Source organism: Trichechus manatus, unplaced genomic scaffold (assembly GCF_000243295.1).
Source record: "Trichechus manatus latirostris isolate Lorelei unplaced genomic scaffold, TriManLat1.0 scaffold00120, whole genome shotgun sequence".
Lineage (NCBI taxonomy): Eukaryota > Metazoa > Chordata > Mammalia > Sirenia > Trichechidae > Trichechus > Trichechus manatus.
Genome location: NW_004444056.1, coordinates 570,921 through 595,676, shown reverse-complemented (window position 1 = coordinate 595,676; position 24,756 = coordinate 570,921). Strand labels below are relative to the sequence as shown.

The 24,756-nt window shown below is 38.5% G+C and overlaps 1 protein-coding gene across 1 annotated transcript in view; it reads right to left on the bottom strand.

Moving 5' to 3' along the window:
- Positions 1–1,882: 1,882 nt before the first annotated feature.
- LOC101341854 (zinc finger protein 782-like) overlaps positions 1,883–24,756 on the bottom strand; it is a 37,818-nt gene continuing 14,944 nt past the window's right edge. The window contains 4 exon segments of the mRNA XM_023738589.1: positions 1,883–2,762; positions 2,764–4,795; positions 13,692–13,787; positions 22,523–22,649. Of these exon segments, the coding sequence (XP_023594357.1) occupies positions 2,672–2,762; positions 2,764–4,795; positions 13,692–13,787; positions 22,523–22,649 (2,346 nt within the window). The 3' untranslated portion in view covers positions 1,883–2,671.

Sequence of the window (24,756 nt, the reverse complement as noted above, 5' to 3'; positions counted from 1 at the left end):
CAACAATGCTTAACATGTACATAAAATCTACCAGATGCCATACATTCTTCCACTTGCTTTAGATAAACAATTTTAATCCTCATAATACCCTGATGAGGGAAATGACATCATCTCCAGTTTGCAAGTAAGGAAGCTAAGGTGCAGTTTATGTAACCTACCCAGTGTCCCACAGGGATTAAAAATTTCAGAACAGGTAGTCTGGCTCCAAGTACATGTTCTCAGCCACTATGTCAACACCAGAAAGAAAACTGCAGAGTACACTATGTGGCATTCTATCATAAGAAAGTACAACCTGCAGATACTGCAGGGGTTATAGAGAATTAAGATTTAATCAGTCCTCTTTATGTAGGCACCTCAGGGAACGTATCAGGAATATGAGGAAGGAGATTTTTTCTTACTGACCACCACTGTTCAGTTGCTCTTAAAATCAGGCTTGTTTTACAAACAATGGTGTATGGGATCTTTGTATATTTTCTATAAATACTGTTTCAACAAAATGCATTGCAAACCCTGAGACAATACAAACGTTTACAGAAAATGTTTGCCTTCTTTGCTGAGGAGGCAGTTCAGAAATGGTTTTTCCTATACACACATACCAGAAGACAAGAAGATGTGGTATGGTATTTTAAACCTTTCAGTTATTTCCCAGGAAGAGTTTATTTGTTATTAATATACTTGTGGGAAATTATAGCTTATAATAATAATAAAGTGAAGGGAACATAATTCTACTGCAGGGATGTTGGGTTCCAATACATAATCAAATAGCTAACTAGTAGTATGCACATATACATACTCACATAGGAAACACTACAGAATACTCACAAATAAATTGATGCTGTTGTTTTAATTACACAAGTTTTTCTGGCCTTTAAAAAGTTTTACTCTAATGAATGTCTATGAATATTTTGTTATATGTTATTAAATGTTGTGATATTATACATGAAATAAGAGTTCTGGTAAGTTTTTAGATAAAGGCTTTTACTTACATTTCTCAAATTGACAGTTTTTCCTTCAGAACACTCATTGATAAATAATAAGATATGAAAGTTTGTTGAAAACTTTCACACATACAAAACATTTATACCCTTAATTACCTGATATTCAATGAGACATCATTTCTTGGTAAAGACTTTCATATATATATGGAAATGTTGGATTTCTCTCTACATATATCTCATTAATAACGAAGAGTTGTGAATAAATGCTTATGATCCTTCAAGATATTGTCAGGGGTTTGTCCTTTGCAATATCTGTAATATACACTGAGTGCTGAGTTATCACAGAAGTCATTATTCAAGGGTGCAATAGCTGAGGGATGGCTATATGTTAGTAACAAGTACACCCAAACCGGTAAAATCTCACTAAAGCACATGTTTATTTCTTCCTCACAAAAATTTTTTAAGTATTAGAGGTAGAGGAGTAAAACTCTGCTCCACACAGACCCTGTCTCCTTCCATCTCACGATCGTTCCTGTTCAGTGCAGTACTTCCAAGATTACCCTGAGAGACTCTGTTCCATTCTGACCACGGACAGGAGATCATGAAAGATTTTGAGGGATGTATTTTATAGGTTTTTTTTTTGTCACTGATGACCACTTTCCACTAGCTGTTGTTAGGTGCTGTCAAGTTGGTTCCAACTCAGAGACCCTATGCACAAAATGAAACACTGCCCAGTCCTGTGCCATCCTCACAATCGTTGAGGGTCTTCCTCTTTTTCACTGACCCTCTACTTTACCAAGAAGGGTGTCCTTCTCCAGGGACTGCTCCCTCCTGATAACACGTCCACAGTAAGTGAGATGAAATCTTGTTATCCTCCCTTCTAAGGAGCATTCTGGCTGTACTTCTTCTAACACAGATTTGTTCATTCTTCTGGCAGTCCACGGTATATTCAATATTCTTGACCAACACTATAATTCAAAGGCATCAGTTATTTGGTCTTCCTTATTCATTGTCCAGCTTTCACATGCACACGAGGTGACTGAAAGTACAATGGCTTGCGTCAGGCGCACATCGGTCCTCAAAGTGACTAGCCAGGAACTGGTAAAATGATCCCACTTGGATGAAAGAGTGGTTGAGAAATTTAGACTAAGAGTGGCCCTTGGAAGATGGTGACAAAGTAGTATATACCACATGGAAATTACCTATGTGTAAGTCAAGGTTAGGGTTGATCCCTGTTAAGAGTATTTCCTACATCTATTCCCAAACATAAGGTTTCTTTTGTGTGTATTCTGATATACTATGTATTTTCTGTCACACTGAGAAAGTTGGCTTTTGGCCAACAAATTTATTACCTTCTAAGTTTCCTTCACTGTGAGATTTCTGTGACGCTCAATGAGGTTTCATTTCTGCCAGAAAGTCTGCATATTTTTATGACATTCTCTTGAGTTCCCTGATATCCAGTGAAGACTGAACTCTGTCTGAAAAACTGTCCATGTACATTTCAAGAGTTTACCTTCTGTGTAAGTTCTCTGATGTTTAGTGAGGGCCAATTTCTTGTGGAGGAACTGTGAGCATTACATTCATAGGACTACTCCAGTGTGCAAATTCGAAATCTTTCCTAAATCTTGAATTCTTGTTGAAATGTTTCCCACATTCATTGCACTCACAATTTCTCTCGTGTCTGATATATCGTGAGATATGACTTCTAATTAAAAGTTTTCCCACGTTCATGTTTAATCTCCTATGTGAGTCTTGTTATGGTCTCTAACATATGATTTCTGACTGAAAGTTTTCCCACATTCATTGCATTCATAGCGCTTCCTCTCTGTGAGTTCTCTGGTGACTTCTTAGACCTGATGTCACAGTGAAAGCTTCTCCACATTCATTACATTGATACGGTTTCTCTCCTGTGTGAATTCTCTGATGACTTCTAAGGTTAGATTTCTGGCGGAAAGTTTTCCCACATTCATCACATTGATAAGGTTTCTCCCCTGTGTGTATTCTATGATGAACTCGGAGGTTTGATTTTTGGCTGAAAAATTTCCCACAGCCATCACATTTATAGGGTTTTGCTCCTGTGTGAGTTTTCTGATGTTTTCTTAGGCCTGATTTCAGGTTGAAAGTTTTCCCACATGCATTACATTCATAGGGTTTCTCCCCTGTGTGAATTCTCTGATGTCCATTGAGGTGTGACTTCTGGCTGAAAGTTTTCCCACATTCATCACATTTATATGGTTTCTCCCCTGTGTGAGTTCTCTGATGTAGTATGAGGGTTGACTTATCGCCAAAACTTTTTCCACATTCTTGACACTTATATGGTTTCTCCCCTGTGTGAATTCTCTGATGGTCTCTGAGGCTTGAATTATGGCTAAAAATTTTTCCACATTCATTACATTCATAGGGTTTTTCACCTGTATGAGTTCTCTGGTGTACCCTGAGGTGTGATTTATGGGTGAATGTTTTCTCGCATTCATTACACTCATACGGTTTCTCCCCTGTGTGAATTCTCTGATGTATTATTAGGCCTGCCTTCTGTCTGAAAGCTTTCCCACATTCAATACATTCATAGGGTCTCTCCCCTGTATGAGTTCCCTGATGTTTTCGTAGGCCTGATTTCTGGCTAAAAGCTTTGCCACATTCAAAACATACATAGGGTTTCTCCCCTGTGTGAGTCCTCTGATGAAGAATGAGGAGTGACTTTTTACAAAACGATTTTCCACACTTGTTACATTCATATTGTTTCTCCTCTGTGTAAGTTCTCCGATTTTCTCTAAAATATGACTTCTTGTAAACATTACCAAATTCACTATATTCATAGGGGTTCTTCTTCCCTGCATGCATTCTCTGATGCATTTTAAGGTATGATTCCCAGAGGAAAACTGTTCCACATTCATTACATTCGTAGGTTTTCTTACTTATATGATTTCTCTTATGTAAAATGAAGTATGACTTTGTAAAAGATTTTCCACATTCATTCCAATCATAGGGTTTTGCCCTTATATGAGTTCCCTCATGTACAGTGAAGGCTGACTGGGAACTGAAGTTTTCCCTATATGTGTTATAATCGCAAGAATTCTCCATTGTGGGAGTTGTCTGGTGTACTGTAACTGCTGAATCATTGCTGAAGATTTTTCCATATTCAAGGGGTTTCACTTCTATATGAGTTCTCTGATGTTCTCTGAAGTGTGGCTTATGGCTGAAAATTTTCCCTCTTGTGTCCATTCTCTGAAGATGAGTGATCCCACTGAAATTATTCCCATTTTCATTACATTCATAACCATTAAATCCATAATTATTCTTCTCCTCTAAGAGAATGTTCTGTGAGGGAGGAAGGGTTGATTTACGATATATGTTTTTTCCAAATTTATTATATGTATAAGATTTTCCTTTTGTGTGGGCACTCTTAGGTGTAATGAGGGCAGTCGCATTATGGAAAGGTTTTCCATGTTCATCATATTCAAAAGCTTGCTTCAAAGTCTGAATTGTCTGATACTGAATAACGTCCTTATTATGACTAACTTCCACATTTTTATTATATTCATAAGATTGTTCTTCAATATATGTTCTCTCATCCCTAATGTGCCACTTCTCACATACAGTAAGCTCACCATCCTTCTGTCTTGAAGAATTAAAATGTAGATTCAATGGTATGAGACCCATAGAAGTAGGGACTGTGGTGTCACATTTATAGTACAATTTTCTTGAAGGATAACTTTCAATGCCCGGATCACATGGTTCTTTTGAATGTTTCTCTTCCTCTGTAGTCGATATGTTGCTGTTGGTCAACAAAATTTGCCACAAATGGTTGTCTTTGTTTTTCCGGCAAGTCTCTAAGAGGTAATCAAGTTGACAGACTTCTAAAAATGAAAAAAATTAGGAATACTGTATGAAATTGAACACATCTCTTATATAGAACACACATACACACACACACACACACACACACACACACACACACACACACCCTATTATGTATTTATTTGATTCTAGTTTCCCAACAACAAAGTAATCTCAAGTGTGCATTCCCTCTGTTTCTTTCCTTTGGGAGTAAAATTTTGTAGTAGGAAAAAAATTGGTAATGAATACACATGTGTTTTTCATTTTAAAATATGATTCTCAAAACTGTAGAGAAAGAACATAAAAGACAGGAACAGTAAATTGAGACTGGAGGATTTTTAAGAGTGATTTATTTTTAGGGACAGGAAAATCTGTGATGAGATGAATTCAACAAGGATTGTGAACAGTAAGTATAAGGATAAGAAAAATCAGCAAAGATTTTCAGGTTATAATTCAGAGGAATTATCTGGGCTGAGGAGGAATACCAGTGTCTAGGTTTTTACATGATCAAGTATAAATTACAATAAACCCAACCCAAACCAAACCCACTGCTGTCGAGTCGATTCTGACTCATAGCGACCCTACAGGACAGAGTAGGACTGCCCCATAGGGTTTCCAAAGCTGTAAATCTTTATGGAAATAAACTGCCACATCTTTCTCCCATGGAGCAGCCAGTGAGTTCGAACCACTGACCTCTCGGTTAGCAGCTGAGTGCTTTAACCACTGCGCCACCAGGGCTCCTTATAGATTACAACAGGAGGCTATTTATCAGTCTAAATGCTTCCTTGGGAGTACCCTCTTTTGCATTCTACACATAAACACCAAAATAGATTTGGCACCAACTTCCTCCTAATTAAAGGAAGAGTCCTAAAGCTCAGGCTCTAATTCTCCTAGCTGTCACAAATAGGAACACAAATGCACAAGTGCAAGCTGATGAGAGGAAAAGCCATGTTTCCACTTGGATTGGACTTACTGCCCTATTATGGCTTCAGTGTCTTTATATTGGTTTATTTTTCAGTGTTATTTCCTAAGAAACCTCTCATAATTATCAAATCTTAATCTGTTATGAAGTGTGACTATCAAAAATATGTGTTGTCCTAACCTATGTACCTATAAATATCATCCTGTCTGGAAGTTGGGTGTTTCTCTGGTTAGGTAAATGAGGCCACACAAGAGCAGGGTAAGTCCTAAACCTAATGACTTCTAAAGTGGTGTCTTATAAAAACAGCAGAATAGACATACACCTACATACACACACACAGACAACAGATGCCACATGAAGACCACTGATAAGCAAACGAACATCAAGCATTACAGGCAGTCACCAGAAACTAGGAGAGAGGTCCACAGAAGGAACTGACACAGCAGAGACCCTGATTTGGACATTTAGCTTCCAGAACAGTGAAAAAATAAATTTGTTTTTAAAGCCACTCACTTGTGGTACTGTTTGTACAGCAGCACTAGGTAAGTAAAATAACCCCTTTCAATCTGCACACTCATTTTTCTGAAACCAGTTTGCCGCCACCCAATCCTTACTCTGCTTTCCATCTACCTGTCAACATAAGGTTTCTAGTGACTGAAAGAGCTTTATGGCTCATATATTTTAAACTGTGCCCAGAAATTTTGGAAATATCCTTTACATGTATTTATCATGGAAGTTTCTGTGTAGATTTGACTGCTATTACTTTGCTGCTAACTATATTCCATGCAACGATATGCTATCTAAAAGTCACATACTAAAAGTCTAAGAAGATCCTAAGCCCCTGCCCCAGGATCAGCAGAACACGAAAGTGGCATCATTCTGAAAACCAAAGTTTTACACTAACGGAACACACAATAGTTGTTTATGCTGCCATTCCACAAGTCCACAGTATTTTCTGCTCTAGTCTGTCCAGGCTATTTTTCCCCCTTTGAAATAAAATAAGTTTTGCTTTATGAAAACAGAGTTCTCTTGCCTATGACACTAAAGGTCATCCTATTAAATGTTAGAAACCTATGTGCGGTATAACCATGAATTGAATAAATGAATGACTGAATGAGTGACTGAATAAAAAATATATATAATATTTTAAATGCTTATAGCTATGCGTTGAACTAAACTTTGAGAAGTAGCTTGTCTAGTTTTACCTAACTGTATTTAGGTCATCAGGTTCACTGAAACACGTAAAATTTATTCTTTTAGAAAACCATCAAAGATTAATGAACACATCCTGTTTCCAAGACTCCAGAAGTCTTGCAACCATGGCTCACTGATCTTGTGATTGTCTTAGTAAGGTTCCTATTTAAGCTTTGATAACGTTTGAGCACATACTGCTCTCTTATAAGACTTACATATTCTGACATTAACTGTCAACCAATCAAAAATTTTTTGTTCAAAGTTCCTGATGAAATTGTAAGTACAGGTAGTCCCTGACTTACGACAGGGTTCCGTTCTGATGACTTTTCATAGCCTGCTATATGGCAGTGTTTTAACAGTAAATCGTAACATCGAACATTTCTGAGTGAACATCTGAGAATGACAGCATCAGTAAATTACAGGCTGCAACACTGTAAGTGTGTACATATTACTAATGATTAGATGTACAGGAAAAAAAACACAGATTGTCGTAAGTGCAGTTCGTCGTAACTCAAATACGCGGTAAGCTGGGGACCACCTGTACCCTGAAAATATTAATTAATCAGAGCACTGATTCACTCAGTAATGATGTGATGCCCAGTTACAAACTGTCTATTAAACCTGCATGGCAATCTGTTAATGGTGTTCTGAGGCTTTTTTGTTTTTTTTGACACCCTTAAATGGTTCATTTCCACCAAAAATCTTGTGCTGATATTCTTAAGTTAGTGTGCATTCCAGCCTCAGTACTACTCAAAATCTAGATACCCTTGAAGGCAAAGCTATTTTCACAAATTGTCAAAAAGAAAGAAAAAGCTTGTATCTTCCACAAACTTAACCACCATTTAACATTTGCTAAAGTAACTACTGCCTGTGTCATTCATTTTAACAGTGGATACCTGGATAAAATCCATGTACCAGTGACACATGATTTTTGAAGCAAATCACCATCACTAAAATCAGAATGCATCTTTATATTGACGGCATGCCCACGGTTAAACAGGCAGCATTTTTGTAGTTGAACCTAAAATAATGGTTCACCTTCAATTAGTGGCACTCTTAGATGCTATATATATTTTATGCAGCTATATTCATTTCCTAAATAAAATATTCATTGTGATTTATTTGCATCTGGCTAGATGTTGATTAAATCAGATATCCTTAAAGGCAGTTTGCCTCCACCTAGAGAACTCTTTGCCACACAATGGCTTAGACCCAATGCCAGTCTGCACCTCATGATTCAAAAGTCCAGGGAATTTGACTCAAGCATTTACGTTTAGGGATAATGCTCTTTGAGTCGAACAATATGAAGTACCTATCCCCAATCTTGAGGCTCTGATGGTACGGTGGTTAAGAGCTTGGCTGCTAACCAAAAGGTTGGCAGTTCGAATCCACCAGCTGCTCCTTGGAAATTCTATGGGGGCAGTTCTACTCTGTCCTATAGTGCCACTATGAGTCACAATCGACTCAACGGCAACAGGTTGTTTTGGGTTTTATCCCCAATCTAAGGAGCCCTGGTGGTGCAGTGGTTAAAGTGATAGGCCGCTAACAGTTTCAACCCACCAGCTGCTCCACAGGAAAATACATGGCAGTTTGCTTCCATAAAGATTTCGGCCTTGGTATAAAGAAAATGTTCTACATTTTACTTTGGTAAGCAGCATCTGGGGTCTTAAAAGCCTGTGAGTGGCCATCTAAGATACTCTACTGGTCTTACCCCTTTCGGAGCAAGGGAGAATGAAGAAAACGAAAGGTACCAGGGAAAGACTGGTCCAAAGGACTAATGGACCACACCTACCACGGCCTCCACCAGACTGAGTCCAGTACAACTAGATGGTGCCCAGCTACCACCACTGACTGCTCTGACAGGGATCAAAACAGAGAGTCTCGGACAGCGCTGGAGAAAAATGTAGAACAAAATTCTAACTCACAAAAAAAAACCAGACTTACTGGCCTGACAGAGACTGGAGAAACTCCTAGAGTATGGCCCCCAGACACCCTTTTAAGCTCAGTAATGAAGTCACTCCTGAGGTTCACCCTTCAGCCAAAGATTAGACAGGCCCATAAAACAAAATGGGACTAAAGGGGCACACCAGCCCAGGGGCAAGAACTAGAAGGCAGGAGGGGACAGGAAAGCTGGTAATACGGAATCCAAGATCTAGAAGGGAAAGTGTTGACATGTCGTGGGGTTGCTAACTAATGTCATAAAACAGTATGTGAACTATCTGTTGAATGAGAAGCTAGTTTGTTCTGTAAACTTGCATCTAAAGTTCCATTAAAAAAAAAAAGATTTCAGCCTTGGAAACCGTATGGGGCAGTTCTACTCTGTCCTATGGGGTCGCTATGAGTCGGGATCAACTCGATGGCAATGGGTTTGGTTTTGGGTTTTGTTTTTTTAATCCCCAATCTGGGTAAGGAGTCAATCCACAATGTAATTATGGAATACTTACTATAGAAAACGAAGGCCATTATAATCCAGGCAGGGAAAGGAGCCTCATTCAATAACTAAGTTACGTGGCATAGATTGTGGCTAAGTGTCATTTTCTTGTATACAGCCATGAAGCGTCTTGGGAGCTTTCAAATGGGAAAGATTCAGGTAGACTAAAGCATTCCAAAACCATTCACGGAAGTGGCAATTTAAACCAAAACAAAATGTGTACTAAAAAAACAACTACAACAGCAGGCTTATCCCATCTGCCAAGCATATTAAGGAATTTAATAAACTAATTTCCTTAAGAATTGTACAGGGAAAGCATGCAATGATGAAAGACGTGATGTAGGGAAGAATGTCATATGCCTGCGTGACATTTAGGAGCCTGGATGACATAGAGTTTGCCATCAATGTAGACAAAATAAATATATAAATCTTATAATGCAAGATGAGCTCATAATGTGGTGCCCACTTAAATACAAGAAATTTAAATTTCACATATTAAGTAATAAGAGGCAACCATAAGATTATTTTGTCACCACAGAGCAAGGTAAATTGGATGCCATATTTAAATAATAATTCCAATTAAGAATTACAGTTACCAATGCAAGAGGGAGCAAGACTCTAGTTTTGGGTAATGTAAGAATAAGAGAGATCGTATATGTGGGCAATGAACACAAGGAACTGCTGAGATCAGTAGAAGGATATTAGAGACGGCAGATCAAAAAGTTTAACGTGATTTCGTGGTTGTCCGTTATCAGAGTAGAAGAATAGTAAACGAAAATAATTTAAGGGGAAGTAGGAAAAGACAAGGATTTTTGAGCTTCGAGAGAAAAAATTAGTTTCCATTTTCCTATTTTGAGAATAAAGGGACCATTAACACTCCTGCAGAGATTTCTGAAGGCACAAGAAAGGTGGAATTAAGAGCGCAGGTGAGACAAAGAACGTGGAAATAACAATTTGGCAGTCATCAGGATAAAGCAAAAAGCTTAAATCATGGAAGTGGATGAGGCACTGAGGGAGCTGTTATACAGAAGAAGAGCTAAGCACAGAGTGGTCAAGAGAGAGATTTCAGAAGGAGGAGAAAGAGGCTGGGAATCAAAATTCATTCACTCAACAAACATTCATTATAAGCCTATGGAATTGTTTCTTATGGCTGCTGTAACAAATTACCACACATTTAGTGGCATAAAACAACACAAATACATCATCTTACAGTCCTGGAGGTCAGATCAGAAGTGAAAAATGGGTCTCACTGGGCTAAAATGTGTCTCCTGAATTATCTTTTAAAACATTTAAAGCCTTCCCTTATGCAATTCAGCCTTGAATCCACGCACAATTGATTTTTGTTGTATGGTGAAAGACAGGGGTACAATGTCACTTCTCAGCAGCTTTCTCCAGGATTCTGCAGTGCTACTTTTTTCAGAAAAAAACTGTTGTTAAAGCATGTGTTTGTTTCTGTGCTCTCTACTGTTTCACTGCCCTATTTAATTACCTCCACAACAGTACCATTTTGTATTGGTTATGACGGCTTTACAACACGTCGTAAAAGCTGGTAGAGAAAGGTCTCACGATTTATTCTTCTCAAAACGTGTTTTAACTATTACTGGGCCTCTGTACTTCCATATAATATTTAGAATCAGCTTTTGAAGTTTCGAAAAAAAAACAGTGAAATTTTGTTTAGTATTATTTTGAGCATATAACCACATTGAGGGGGATGAGTTTTAAAACAGTTGTCCTATCTGTGAACATGGTATATTATACTATGTAGTTTTTATTTAATGTGTGCCTCTTTTTTAACTTCTGTTTAGATGTCTTACATTATACTTATTTCAAAATATTTGCACCATTGTATGTCAGGTATGTCTGCAGAGCTTTTCTTACATAATGATGTTTCTCCTTTGTCTAGTGTAGATGAGCCAGTTTTACAATTTTGTTTTTACTTTGAGAATCACCTATTGGCATTATCATTGATACCTTAGTAATGCATTAATTTCTAGTTTTATCTTTATTAAAATACTTCAGTCCTATCTAGTCTTTTTAAACTTCTTGCTTTATAAAAGGAGTATGTAAGACTACAAATTTTCTACTGTGCATTGCTTTATCTGTAGCCCAAAGGTTATAATACATGTTTTTCATTTTTATGTATTTCTGGATATTCTGCAATTTTGATTTTTGATTTACTCCTTGCTCAACTAGGTTTTAAAAATATACATATTTATTTCTGATATTCAGATAGAGGGATTTACTTTTTCTCATATTGCTTGTAATTTCTAATTTTATTGGACGGTAATATTTCTACTTCATAAAATTCATTGAAATTTCCCTTTGATCTAAATTACTTATATTTTGTGAATGTTCCAATGTTATTTAAAACATTTACTGCATTTTTACAGTACAAAATTTGAAAGACAAAGATAACTGTGAGACAAAGAATTCAATTTGGCCTTTATCTTTGTATCCTGAAAGATAACCCTTGAAATTTTCTGAGTAATCAAGGTGTCTTTATTATCTAAAACTGACAGATAACACTTGAAAATCTGTGCAAATGAGAAGGGGCTACACTCCACACCCGATCAGCTAACCTCAAGAAGAACTGGGGCCTCATGCTGGAACCCAACTCGGACTTCACCCTATGCGTCTCTTCGTTTGCCTTCTTTCTAGTTTTAATAAATCAGTAGCTGTAAGTATAGTGTATCCATGAACTCTATGAGTCTTTCCAGAGAATTACCGAAACCACAGGGAAAGTGAAATCCAGCAGGGGCAGGTGTCTGCCTATTTGGCAGTCTGTAGGACTGTGTCCTTTTAACTTCTGTGTTCTGACCTAGCTAGGAGTGGCTAAGACCAGAGGGGGCCAGCTGGTCTGAATGAAGGAAATCATGTGCATTTTCAAGCTCGTGGCCAATGCTCATTGACCTGGACCTGGGTGGGTAGGAATGAAGGAGAGAAGAATCTGGCAGATCAGATGTTAGGAGGCTGGGGAACCTCCAAGCTTATAGCCAGTACCCCCTGATCTAACCGTGAGTAGCTGGGATGACAGAGTGCCACTTTGAATGGCTGGTGATAAGGATGGAGAAGTGGGAAGGTGAGGACTAGATCCATTTCCAGGTAGGAACTGGGTTCATGCTGATCATTACCACACAGTTCAGAACGAAGGTGGGATTTGCCCACTGTGCCTCTAGCTTAGTGCAGATATATATTAGATTCACTTTATAAAACATACTATTTATATCTTCTAGAGCAGGGGTTGGTGAAGTTTTTTAGTAAAGGGCCAGACAGTAAATACTTTAGACTTTGTGGGTAATACACAGTCTCTGTTGCAACTATTATATGTTGCCACTGTTTCGTGAAAGGACCCATACACAATACGTTAACAAATGGATTCAGCTGAGTTCTAATAAAATTTTATTTACAAAAATTGGCAGCTGGCTGGATTTGGCTCAAGGGCTGTAGTTTGGTGTCCCCAGTGCTAGAGTCTCAGTTGTTGTCCACTGGATTTGGTCTGACATCAAGGAGGTATATTAAGGTCTACTCTACCTAGTCTGTTTCTGTATTTTCTCTTTGTATCTCTTGCAATTTGTTATAAAACAAAAAGCTTATTTTTATGATAATGTATTTGGTGCACAGATGTTCAAAACCTTTCTCTTTTTCAACCTGTCTTCTTTAGCATTATTTAAATGCATCTTTTCTCATTTGATGTTTTTTGATCTGAATTCAACTTTGAGAAGTAGTTAGATAATTTAACTCTGAATCATTTATATGTTTATTGGCTTGGTAATTTATTATTTTGTATTTCAAACTTGCCAAATTATTTCTTTGGTATATCATTTTGGGAAAATCTCATACAAATTTTTATTAAAAGGGGACTTTAATCCATTTCCATAAATTGATATGAAAGATGTTTGTCTTTATGTTATGTTGTGTACTTACAAATTTTAAATAAAACCTTTTCAGCAAGGTTCTTCATTTGCTCTGTTCACTGTACTTTTCTTCTAAAAATTAAGAAGGCTGTATTTCTGCTCTAGTAGTTATCCTCACAATTATAATCTCATGTAATTTCTCAATCATCTATTTACCTAGATAGTATCCAGTCATTCCTTATTATATAACCAATGATGAAATCAGAATGTTTCTTTTTTCCCATTTGTTAAGCCTCAGTTTTAGTTGCTCTTATATGTTGTTTTTATCTTTTTTTCATAATATATTACTTGATTTCTCAGCTATAAATGAAGTTTCTGGGCTCCCAGTTTTAAAGATGAAAAGATGAATGATTTTCTAATATTCCAAACATAAAGGCCTCAAAAGTGCCCACTTCTAGTTGATCACTTTGGATTTAATTTCCTTGGATACCTTCTGCCAGTATTTGATAACTCACCTGGGGAATTCTTGTTTAGAAATTCTTCCTCTAATAACCATGGGTCTTCTCCTTGCTCCAACTTGATGATGACTTCTGGTTTTGTAAAGTTGTACCCTGTAAAATGGAAATTTTACATTTTCTTCTCATTATGATAAAATCAGTAGTCAAGATATTAAAATAGTGCCATAGTGGTCAAGAGTTTGGCTGCTAACCAAAAGGTCAGCAGTTCAAATCCACCAGGTGCTCCTTGGAAACCCAATGGAGCAGCTCTACTCTGTCCTATAGGGTCGCTATGAGTCGGAATCGACTTGACGGCAATGGGTTTAGATTTTTTTTCAGTATTATACTCCATATGTTCAAGAGCAAAGAGTAAAGCATGCATATAATAAGAATAGAATGGAAGTTTGGGGAAACGTCCCAAATCAAAATTTTAGACCCATCTGAAATGGAAAAAGGGAAAAAAACAAAACAAAACAAAACAAAAACCACTGTATAAGATTAGCAAAAGTTTAGATGCCACAGAATAAGATTAATGAACTTTAAAACACAGGAATACACAATATCAAAAAAGAAACAGAAAATAAAGACTAGGAAATACTAAGAAGCTTTATGGCACAGTGGTTGAGTTCAGGCTGATAGCCAAAAAGCTGGCATTTCGAATGTACCAGCTGCTCCCTGGAAACCCTATGGGGCAGTTCTACTCGGTCCTATAGGGTTGCTATGAGTTGGAATTGATTCAACAGCAATAGGGTAAGGAAATACTAAATAGAGCAGCAGTGACCTGTGGGACAATATCAGAGTCTAACTTATGCAGAATTAGACCTTCCGAACAAGAGAAGAGAGTAGGGAGCACAGAAGAAAACATTTGAAGAAATGATGGCCAAAATGTTGCAACATTGACGAAGTCTATAAACCTAAAGATCTATGTTCAATGAACCCCCAGCAGAGGAAACATAAAAGAAAACTACAAAAAGTACATTATAATCAAACTGCTGAAAACCAGTAATAATAAGAAAATCTTAAGTGGCCAGAAACAAAACAAAACACAGAAAGAGTTATTATGTACAGCGAAACAAAGAAAAATAAAAGCTGAATTCGTGTCAGAAACTATGTAAACCAAAAGACGGTAAAACATCTTTACAGTATTAAAAGTAAAAAAAAAAAAAAAAAATCAACCTAGAATCCTATACCACTCTAATAAAAAAGTTCCATAACAAAATGGAATTGATTTATACAGGAACACGATACCCATCATATTCATAAGCAGTGAGCTTTTTTCCCCTAGGGCTGACTTTGGAACCACATGAGGAACTGTCAGATTCTACAACTCCTGAGCAGACCCTATGAATAGTGCCGTATTTATCAACAAAAAGTTGTTTGGTTTCCAGATGGCAGTTCCAAGGAGAGCCGACAGCTGTTTGGAAGGTTGATGGAGTATGATCAATTGATAAAAAACTCAGACTGAAGGATGTAAGAACAAATCAGCTCAGTAGACTGAACTGCATGGTGTTTTCCTTGCAGTGATGGAAGAATTGAACAACACTAAAAGCCTCGATTGTTTGGGTTTTTATTGACTTTTGAGGGGTGACCAGTGGTCTGGGCATATGGTCAAGAAGATGGGCAATGGTAAACTGCAAAGGCATGTCCATATAGGGAATGGTCCTATGGAAATCCCGATGGGAATTTAAGAAAGGTGGATGGAACTGCCAAGTGGATATCTGGTGCACCTGAGTCCATAAAATGAATGGAAATAGGGTGAGGCTGCAGCAGTGCAGAGATGGGTTGATTTAGACATATTTCTCTTGTACCCTCTGATGCACAAAATGCAAAGTTCTGTCCTCTCTGCCACAAGGAGAGAGAGACTATGGGGCACTTATGGGGAGAGGGAGGCCCCACACACAGGTGACAAGCAGACTACACTGAACTCCATGCTGATAGCCCTGGGAGGGTATAAATGGCTCCAGACAGGAACAGATACTTATTCTGAACTAGGCTTTGCATACCCAGTGGTAGATGTAAATGCTCAAAATACTACAAAAGGACTAGAACACAAGACACTGTACCAATTTGAACTGCTGAGTTACATTTCTTCAGACCAAGGAACATGCTTGCAGCCCATAGTATTCAACAATGGGCCAAGAGATATCATATCAAATGGACATACCATGTTGCTTATCATTATCATCCTCAGAGTAATGGTTTGATATACAATTGGAAAAGACAACTGAAACATCTATCACCCTAGGAAATGGGGAGATAAAGGCATAAAGGGCTGGCTCACACTTCTTCACGTATGAGTGCTCATATTCACATGAGGAGGGAAAGAGAGGGCCCCCAACTGAAAGATTATTCTGCATTTCTGAGGTATCTGGGGAAGAGGGGGGCGGGGAAACATACTGGTACAACTATACGTAGTTTTTCCCTGCCACATCCCAGCGTTCTTTTTTCCCACCTGATGCAGTCATCTGGGGTTCAGGGCTGCAGCTACCAATGCCAGAATCAGTGATAACTCATAAGCAAGAAATTGTGTCTTTAAACTGTTATGTCAGAATTCCTAAGGGCTGAATAGGATAGAGTGTGCCTTCACCCTATCTGGGAACTTTGGGGTTAACAGTGAATGCAACTGTATTATCTAAGGGGGGAGGGAACCTATTAGTTCTATACCCGTGTAACATTACATTCTATAAATCGGAGTGGACTAAGGGTGCTTGGTAGGCTAGCATAGTGCTGGCAATCTGGGCCAACACAGTGGCCAAATCTAACTTTCCTTCCAAAGGTGGAAAAATCTGGTTTTGTGTTTGCTGAGTCTTTTTATTTTTCTAGCTTTTTATTTTGACTTGTAGGATTGTTGGTTTCCTTTGTGGTTACCTTAATATTTACCCCTATTTTTCTAAGTTTATACCAGTCTTTTATTTCTTTATACTTCCTTGACTTCCTCTCCATATGAAAAATCTATGTCTACATTTTGTTAAGTCCCTCTTTTTTGTTTTAATGTTGTCATCTTTTACAAACTGACATCTGTTTCCCTATTTTCAGTGTTTTAGCTTTGATTTACTTTTGTGACTTCCCTATCTGGGTTGATATCTGGTTGCTCTGTCCTGTGTTCCAGTCTTGGGTTGTTATCTGATGTTACTGATTATCTAACCAGAGGACTCCCTTTAGTATTTCCTGTAATTTTGGTTTGGTTTTTGCAAATTCCCCGAACTTCTGTTTATCTGGAAATGCCCTAATTTCACCATCACATTTGAGAGACCGTTTTGCTGGATATATAATTCTTGGCTGGCAGTTTTTTTCCTTCAAGGCTTTATATATTTCATCCCATTGCCTTCTTGCCTGCATGGTTTCTGCTGAGTAGTCCAAGCTTATTCTTATTGACTCTCCTTTGTAGATGACTTTTCGTTTATCCCTAGCCACTCGTAAAATTCTGTTTATCTTTGGTTTTGGCAAGTCTGATTTTAGTATGTCCTGGTGACTTTCCTTTGGGATCTACCTTATGTGGGGTTCGATGAGCATCTTGGATAGATATCTTGTCATCTTTCATGATATCAGGGAAGTTTTATGCCAACAAATCTTCAACAATTCTCTCTGTATTTTTTTGTTATCCCCCACCCCCATTCTGATATTACTATCACTTGCAGGTTATTCCTCTTGATAGAGTCCCACATAATTCTTAGGGTTTCTTCATTTTTTAAATCCTTTTATCTGATTTTTCCTCAAATAAGTTGGTGTCAAGTGCTTTCTTTATCTTCAATCTCACTAATTCTGACTTCCATTGCCTCAATTCTGCTCCTATGACTTTCTATTGAGTTGTCTAATTCTGAAATTTTATCGTTAATCTTCTGGATTTCTGACTGCTGTCTCTCTATGGATTTTTGCAGCCTGTTAAATTTGTCATTATTCTCTTCTCTAATCTTTTTAATTTCCTCTGTTGCGTGTTCTGCGTTTTGCTTAATTTCCTTCCTAATTTCTTAAAGAGTTCTGTATATTAATCTTTTGTATTCTGCATCCGGTAATTCCAAGAAATTTTCCTCCTCTGGAAAATTCCCAGATTCTTTATTCTGGGAGCTTGCTGAAGGCATCGTGGATTGCCTCTTCATGAGATTTGATATTGACTGCTGTCTCTGAGCCATCAGTAAGTTATTATTTTATGTTTGCTTACTGTGTTCTAGCTTGTTTTGTTTTGATATGCCCAAATAGGCTGCTCGTATGAGCTAGTTTGATTATTGGCACCTTTGAAGCTCTAGTGTCCTGTCACCAGGTGGTTAGATCTGTTACTAGGTATGTGAGCTCAGGAGTCCGCCTACTCCTCCTGTATGGATTCAGCTTAGGTGTCCAGGTAGATAGCCACCAAGTGTGTGGTGTAGGGTCTCACAGTGCTAGACAGGCATGAGTGACTCGTGTAGGCACAGGCATCTGGCTGCAGCAGGGTGACACACTCTGAGCAAGGCAGGGGGCTGACGGCCACCCCCAAGTGTCCAGGAGGAAGGCGTGTCCCTGTTCCCTACACTGCGTAGGTGGGTGGGTTTTGTGGCCGGACTATGAGCACCTAATGCTGTTGGCTCTAAGGACTGGGGGGCACCTCTTATTCATAGGCCCTATCGCAGGTGGCTAGGTGGCATGGGTGGAGCCACCAGTCCTCAGGCCCCTGATGTGGGTAGGTGAAAACCCTGCTTAATGGGCAGAGAAGTGTCAAATGTCAAGCACCTGCCACTTCACAGCTGCAACAGTTGAAGTTAGAGTTCTGGCATATACCCTGTTGTACTGTGGTAATGAGGGCCTATGCTGTTGAGATGGGCCCACACAAGTCTATGCAGGGGGAAAGGCACTCAAAGTCTGTGGAGCTCTTATGCCTGTGCCTAGGCAAAGGAGCTGTGCCTACCCTGGGTTCCTGGTTTAGGGGAGCTGGCAGTTTATTTTTTCCCCATTTGTTAATTTGTTCACTCTCCAAGGCAGGGAGAATGGCTCCAGGCATGTGACAGATCCTACTTCCGGCCCAGGGAACTCCAAAGGTGGAAAAATTTAGGTAAAAATCAATGACAAATGGAGAGAAGGAGAACTAGTAGTGGAGGGTAAAGGAATGAATAAATGGGTTATGCAATGAGGGAAATCCAATATTACAATGGTGCCTCAAGAGAGGCCCAGAGCAATAGATACTGTCTCTTTGCTCAATTATGCCAGATGCCCGAAACTATAAAGCTGTATGTTTTGCAAGATAACCTCTGCTTCTGAAACCTGAAAAGGTTGAGTGGAAGCCTGCAAACCTGAGTGGCATCACTCTATGAGACATTTTCGCTATATGATTTGATGATAAACTGAACCAATTATCAGTGACTATGTGGAACACTACAGTCCCTGAGTGGTGCAAATGGTTAATGTACTCATATGTTAACCAAAAGGTTGGAGGTTCAAGTCCATCCAGAAACACCTTGGAAGAAAGGTTTGCTGATTTATTTCTGAAAAATGAACCACTGAAAACCCTATGGAGCACAGTTCTACTCTGACACACGTGAGATCACCACGAGTCAGAACTGACTCAATGTCAACCAGTTTATGTGGAACTCTAGTAATGTACCAGTATGTTCTGACTCTTATTTTTCAGGTTACACCTACTACCACACTGCAATATGATATAACCTTGGCATTACAGATAAGAGTCAACCACTTTATATAAATAAGTCATATGATAATACTGATAGAGAGTTAAATCTTCTCAGGATGTAATATTGATGGAAAATGAGTAGCCTTAGGAAGAACTAGATTTAGCTAACTATTAGACAATTTCTATGCTAAATAGTTCTGGACAAGTTTATCATAAGGTACAAACAGCGGTAGATCAAGGGGGAAAATGAGTAATCAAACTAGCATAAAAATATGAAAATCCATATAGTGGATATATAAGATGCTTTAGTTATTGCTTTACATGCATCCCTAACTCACACTGACGCCTCCAAATGTTGTTGTTGTTAGGTGCTGTCAAGTCAGTTCCAACTCATAGCAATGCCATGTACGACAGAACGAAACACTGCCCGGTCCTGTGCCGTCCTACCAATCGTTGTTATGCTTGAGCCTATTGTTGCAGCCACTGTGTCAATCCATCTCATTGAGGGTCTTCCTCTTGTTTGCTGACCCTCTACTTTACCAAGGACTGGTCCCTCCTGATAACATGTCCAAAGTACGTGAGATGTGGTCTTGCCATCCTTGCTTCTAAGGAGCATTCTGGCTGTACTTCTTCCAAGACAGATTTGTTCGTTCATTTGGAATAAACAAATGTTATGCCAAATTTATACTGATACTATTGTGGTGTCTATTACATAAGTGGTATAATAAATGTAGATGTTCACACAAATATGATTGTTTTGATATAAAACAGCCTAGGCCAAAGGCCAGGGAGTGGCCTGTGCAGTAAAGAATTAATTCAGCAGGCCTGGGTTGTCCAAACCCTGAATATTCCAAAGAAAGGTCACGTCCTTGCCTGGCTCTTGGGATATAATCTCTAAACCCTTGGAATATTTGGTCTGATAAAAGTGTCTTTGTTTACCTGGGGCCTTGGGCCATTCCAGATAGTCTATGCTAACAATGTAATTATGGTGGTGACTCTAGGCCATGTGGTATCAGCTTATTTTTGGAGAGACTGGAGGCTGAGACTAGCTAATGTCAGCCATGCTGATGTTATGTGTCTACATGACTGACTCAGCAAACACAAAACCAAATTTTTCCACCTTTGGAAGGAAAGTTAGATTTGGTCACTGTGTTGGCCCAGACTGCAAGCACTATGCTAGCCTACCAAGCACACTTAGTCCACTCCGATTTATAGAATGTAATGTTACACAGGTATAGAACCAATAGGCTCCCTCTAACCTTAGATAATACAGTTGCATTCACTGTTAACCCCAATGTTTCCAGATAGGGTGAAGGCACACTCTAACCCATTAAGCCCTTAGGAATTCTGACATAACAGTTTAAAGACACAATTTCTTGCTTATGAGTTATCACTGATTCTGGCATTGGTAGCTGCAGCCCTGAACCCCAGATGACTGCATCAGGTGGGAAAAAAGAACGCTGGGATGTGGCAGGGAAAAACTGTATGCATAGTTGTACCAGTATGTTTCCACGCTTCCCTCTTACCCAGATACCTCAGAAATGCAGAAGAATCTTTCAACTGGGGGCTCTCTCTTTCCCTCTTCATGTTGAATATGAGCACTCATTTGTGAAGAGGTATGAACCAGCCCTTTATGCTGCCCTATGAGCCTTTTACCCTTGGTAATTTTATACTGTGACTTTTTGCTATAATAAACCATAACCATGAGTATAACAGCTTTTTTGAGTTCTGTGAATGCTTCTAGCAAAATCATTAAACCTAAGGTGGTCTTGGAGCATCCCTGACACAAACATGTACACTGAAAACTATAAAATATCACAAAGAAAAACAAAATCCTGGAAAAAAAAATGATCCATTATTTTCATGGAACAGAAGACTCAATATTGTTAAGATGTAAATCATTCCCAAACTGAGCTATAGATTTAAGGCACTTGCAACAATATCATCAGGGTTTTTGAAGAAATTTGAGAATTCTAAGATTTATATGGAAATGCAAGGAAAGTATAATCACAAAACAATTTGGAAAATAAAAATAATGTCGGAGAACTTAGCTTTCCTGATTTCAAAATTTATTACAAACCTACACTAATTGAAAGAGTGGTATTAGCATTAAGATAGAATTTCAGATTAATGTAGCAGAATATAGTCCAGAAATAGACCTACACTGTATAGTCAATGTATTTCTGACAAAGTACCAAAGTAGTTGATTGGGGTAAGAATAATCTATGCAGGAAATATTGCTGACATAATTGGAAATCCAGACTCAAAAAATGAACTACAAGTTTTAATTTCACACATATAGGAAAATTACCTACAAACAGATCACAGACCTCATCTAAACCTAATATTATAAAACTTTCTGAATAAAACCTAGGAGAAAATTTTAGTGACCTTGAATTAGGCAAAGAATTCTTAAACAGGACAAAAAAAGCATGCACAACATCATGACTCATTAGGGAAAACGTAAGTTAAAACCCAATAAGCTACAAATAAACATTCACCAGAATGGGAAAAAATAGTTAAGACTTACAATACCCGATGTTGGCCAGAATGTGGAACAATTTTAACTCTTATACATTGTTAATAGGCATGAAAAATTACACAGTCCCTTGGAAACATTTGGCATTTTTTGAAAAGTTACATATACACTTATCGTAAGACCCAGCAAGTCCACCCCTTGGTATTTACACACAAACAATGACAACATATGTTTATAAAAAGACTTGTACTCACACATTCAGTAGCTTTATTCATAATGGTCCCAAACTGGAAACAACCTGAATGTCTATCAAGTGGTAAATGGATAACAGATCGTGGTATATGCATACAAATAAATATCACTCAGGAATAAAAAAAGTAACCTATTCATACATATAACAACATGCATGAATCTCAAAAGCATTATGCTAAGTGAAATAAGTCAGACAATGAAGTGTGTATACTGTATGATTCATTTACATGTAATGATTTAAAAAAAGGCAAAACTACTGTGATAGAAGATCAGTTGATGGAAGTACCACGGGGCAGCTGAAGGACAGGAATGACTACAAATGGCTACAGGGAAACTTTCTGGAGTGATGGAAAATATTCTGTATCGTGATTTTGGTGGTAGAAATCAACTACACATTTTGCAAAGTCAGAGAACTCTTTTAATTGCATCTCAAAAAACGATGATTACAAAACTTACAAAATAAAAACAAAAAACCTAGAAATGCACCCTAGAGGGAGTCACATGGTGAGGTCCGCTCACCCACTGAGACGAGGTGGTTGTAGTTCTCCAGCATCACGTCTCTGTACAAGGTCCTCTGAGCAGGGCCCATGTGCTGCCACTCCTCCTGGGTCAGCTCCACCGCCACATCCTTGAATGACACTGATGCCTGTAACAGCACATCTCTTATCAATACAAAAGGTTCAGGATTAGGTGACATGGAAAATACCTTTGGGAACTAATTCCTATCATGTTTACTGTTTACATGGCCCTAAGTTTGTCTTATACTTTAGTAGTACCCACACAATTAGTACAGATATTATTCTGAAGCCCTAATTAATCTGAATTTACCTATATTATATACATATACTGCCAATTAATCTAATACTGATTGTGGTAAGCAGAATAATGGTCCTTACTGATGTTCATGCCTAACTGTGAATATATTACCTTACATGGCAAAAGGGACTTTACATATGAGATTAGGTTAAGGACCTTAAAATGTGGAGATTATCCTGGATCATCTGGGTAGACCCACTCTAATCATGAGTCCTTAAAACCTGAGAATCTTTCCAAGCTATGGTCAGAGACAGAATAACAATGGAAAATGGGTTAGAGAGTTGGGATGTTATTAGCTGTGAGGATGGAAGAAAGTGGCCATGAGCTATGGAATGTGGGGTGGCCTCTAGAAGCATTGGAAAGGAAACGAAATGATTCCATAGAGCTTCCAGAAAGGACCTCACTTTGAGCACCACCTTGATTTTAGCTTAGTGAGACCCATGTCAGACTTCTGAACTACAGTACTATGTTGTTGTTGTTAGGTGCCATCGAGTCGATTCCGACTCATAGCGACCCGAGGTACAACAGAATGAAACACTGCTCAGTCCTGCGCCATCCTCACAATCGTTGTTATGCTTGAGCCCACTGTTGCAGCCACTGTATCTATTCATCTCGTTGAGGGTCTTCCTCTGTTTCGCTGACCCTCTACTTTACCAAGCATGACGTCCTTCTCCAGGGACTGATCCCTCCTGACAACATGTGTGAAGTATGTAAGACATAGGCTCGCCATCCTTGCTTCTAAGGAGCATTCTGGATGTACTTCTTCCAAGATAGATTTGTTTGTTCTTTTGGCAGTCCATGGTATATTCAATATTCTTTGCCAACACAATTCAAAGACATCAATTCTTCCTCCGTTTTCCTTATTCACTGCCCAGCTTTTGCATGCATATGATGCGACTGAAAATATCATGGCTTGGGTCAAGTGCACCTTAGTCCCCAAGGTGACATCTTTGCTTTTCAACGCCTTAAAGAGATCTTTTGCAGCAGATTTGCCCAATGCAATGCATCTCTTGATTTATTCCATGAGTGTTGATTGTGGATCCAAGTTAAATGAAATCCTTGACAACTTCAGTATTTTCTCCATTTATCATGATGTTGCTTACTGGTACAGTTGTGAGGATTTCTGTTTTCTTTATGTTGAGGTGTAATCCATACTGAAGGCTGTGGTCTTTGATCTTCATCAGCAAGTGCTTTAAGTCCTCTTTGCTTTCAGCAAGCAAGGTTGTGTCATCTGCACATGCAGGTTAATGAGTCTTCCGCCAGTCCTGATGCCGTGTTCTTCATATAATCCAGCTTCTCGGATTATTTGCTCAGCATACAGATTGAATAGGTATGGTGAAAGGACACAACACTGACACACACCTTTCCTGACTTTAAAGCATGTGGTATCTCTTTGTTCTGTCCGAAAAACTGCTTCTTGATCTATGTACAGGTTCCTCATGAACACAATTAAGTGTTTTGGAACTCCTATTCTTCTCAACGTTATCCATAATTTGTTATGATCCACACAGTTGAATGCCTTTGCATAGTCAATAAAACACAGGTATACATCTTTCTGGTATTCTGTGCTTTCACCCAGGATCCATCTGACATCAGCAGTGATATCCCTGGTTCCACGTCTTCTTCTGAATCGGCCTGAATTTCTGGCAGTTCCTTGTTGATATTAATACATTGTTTGATAATTTCTGCATTCGGCTGGATCACCTTTCATGGGAATAAGCATAAATATGGATTTCTTCCAGTTAGTTGGCCAGGTCTTCCAAATTTCTTGGCATAGACGAGTGAACACTTCCAGTGCTGGATCTGTTGAAACATTTCACTTGAAATTCCGTCAATTAAAGACCAGATTTACTGGCCTAAAGGAGACTGGAGAAACCCCGAGAGTATGGCCCCCAGACACCCTTTTAGCTCAGTGGTAAAGTTACCTTCGAGGTTCC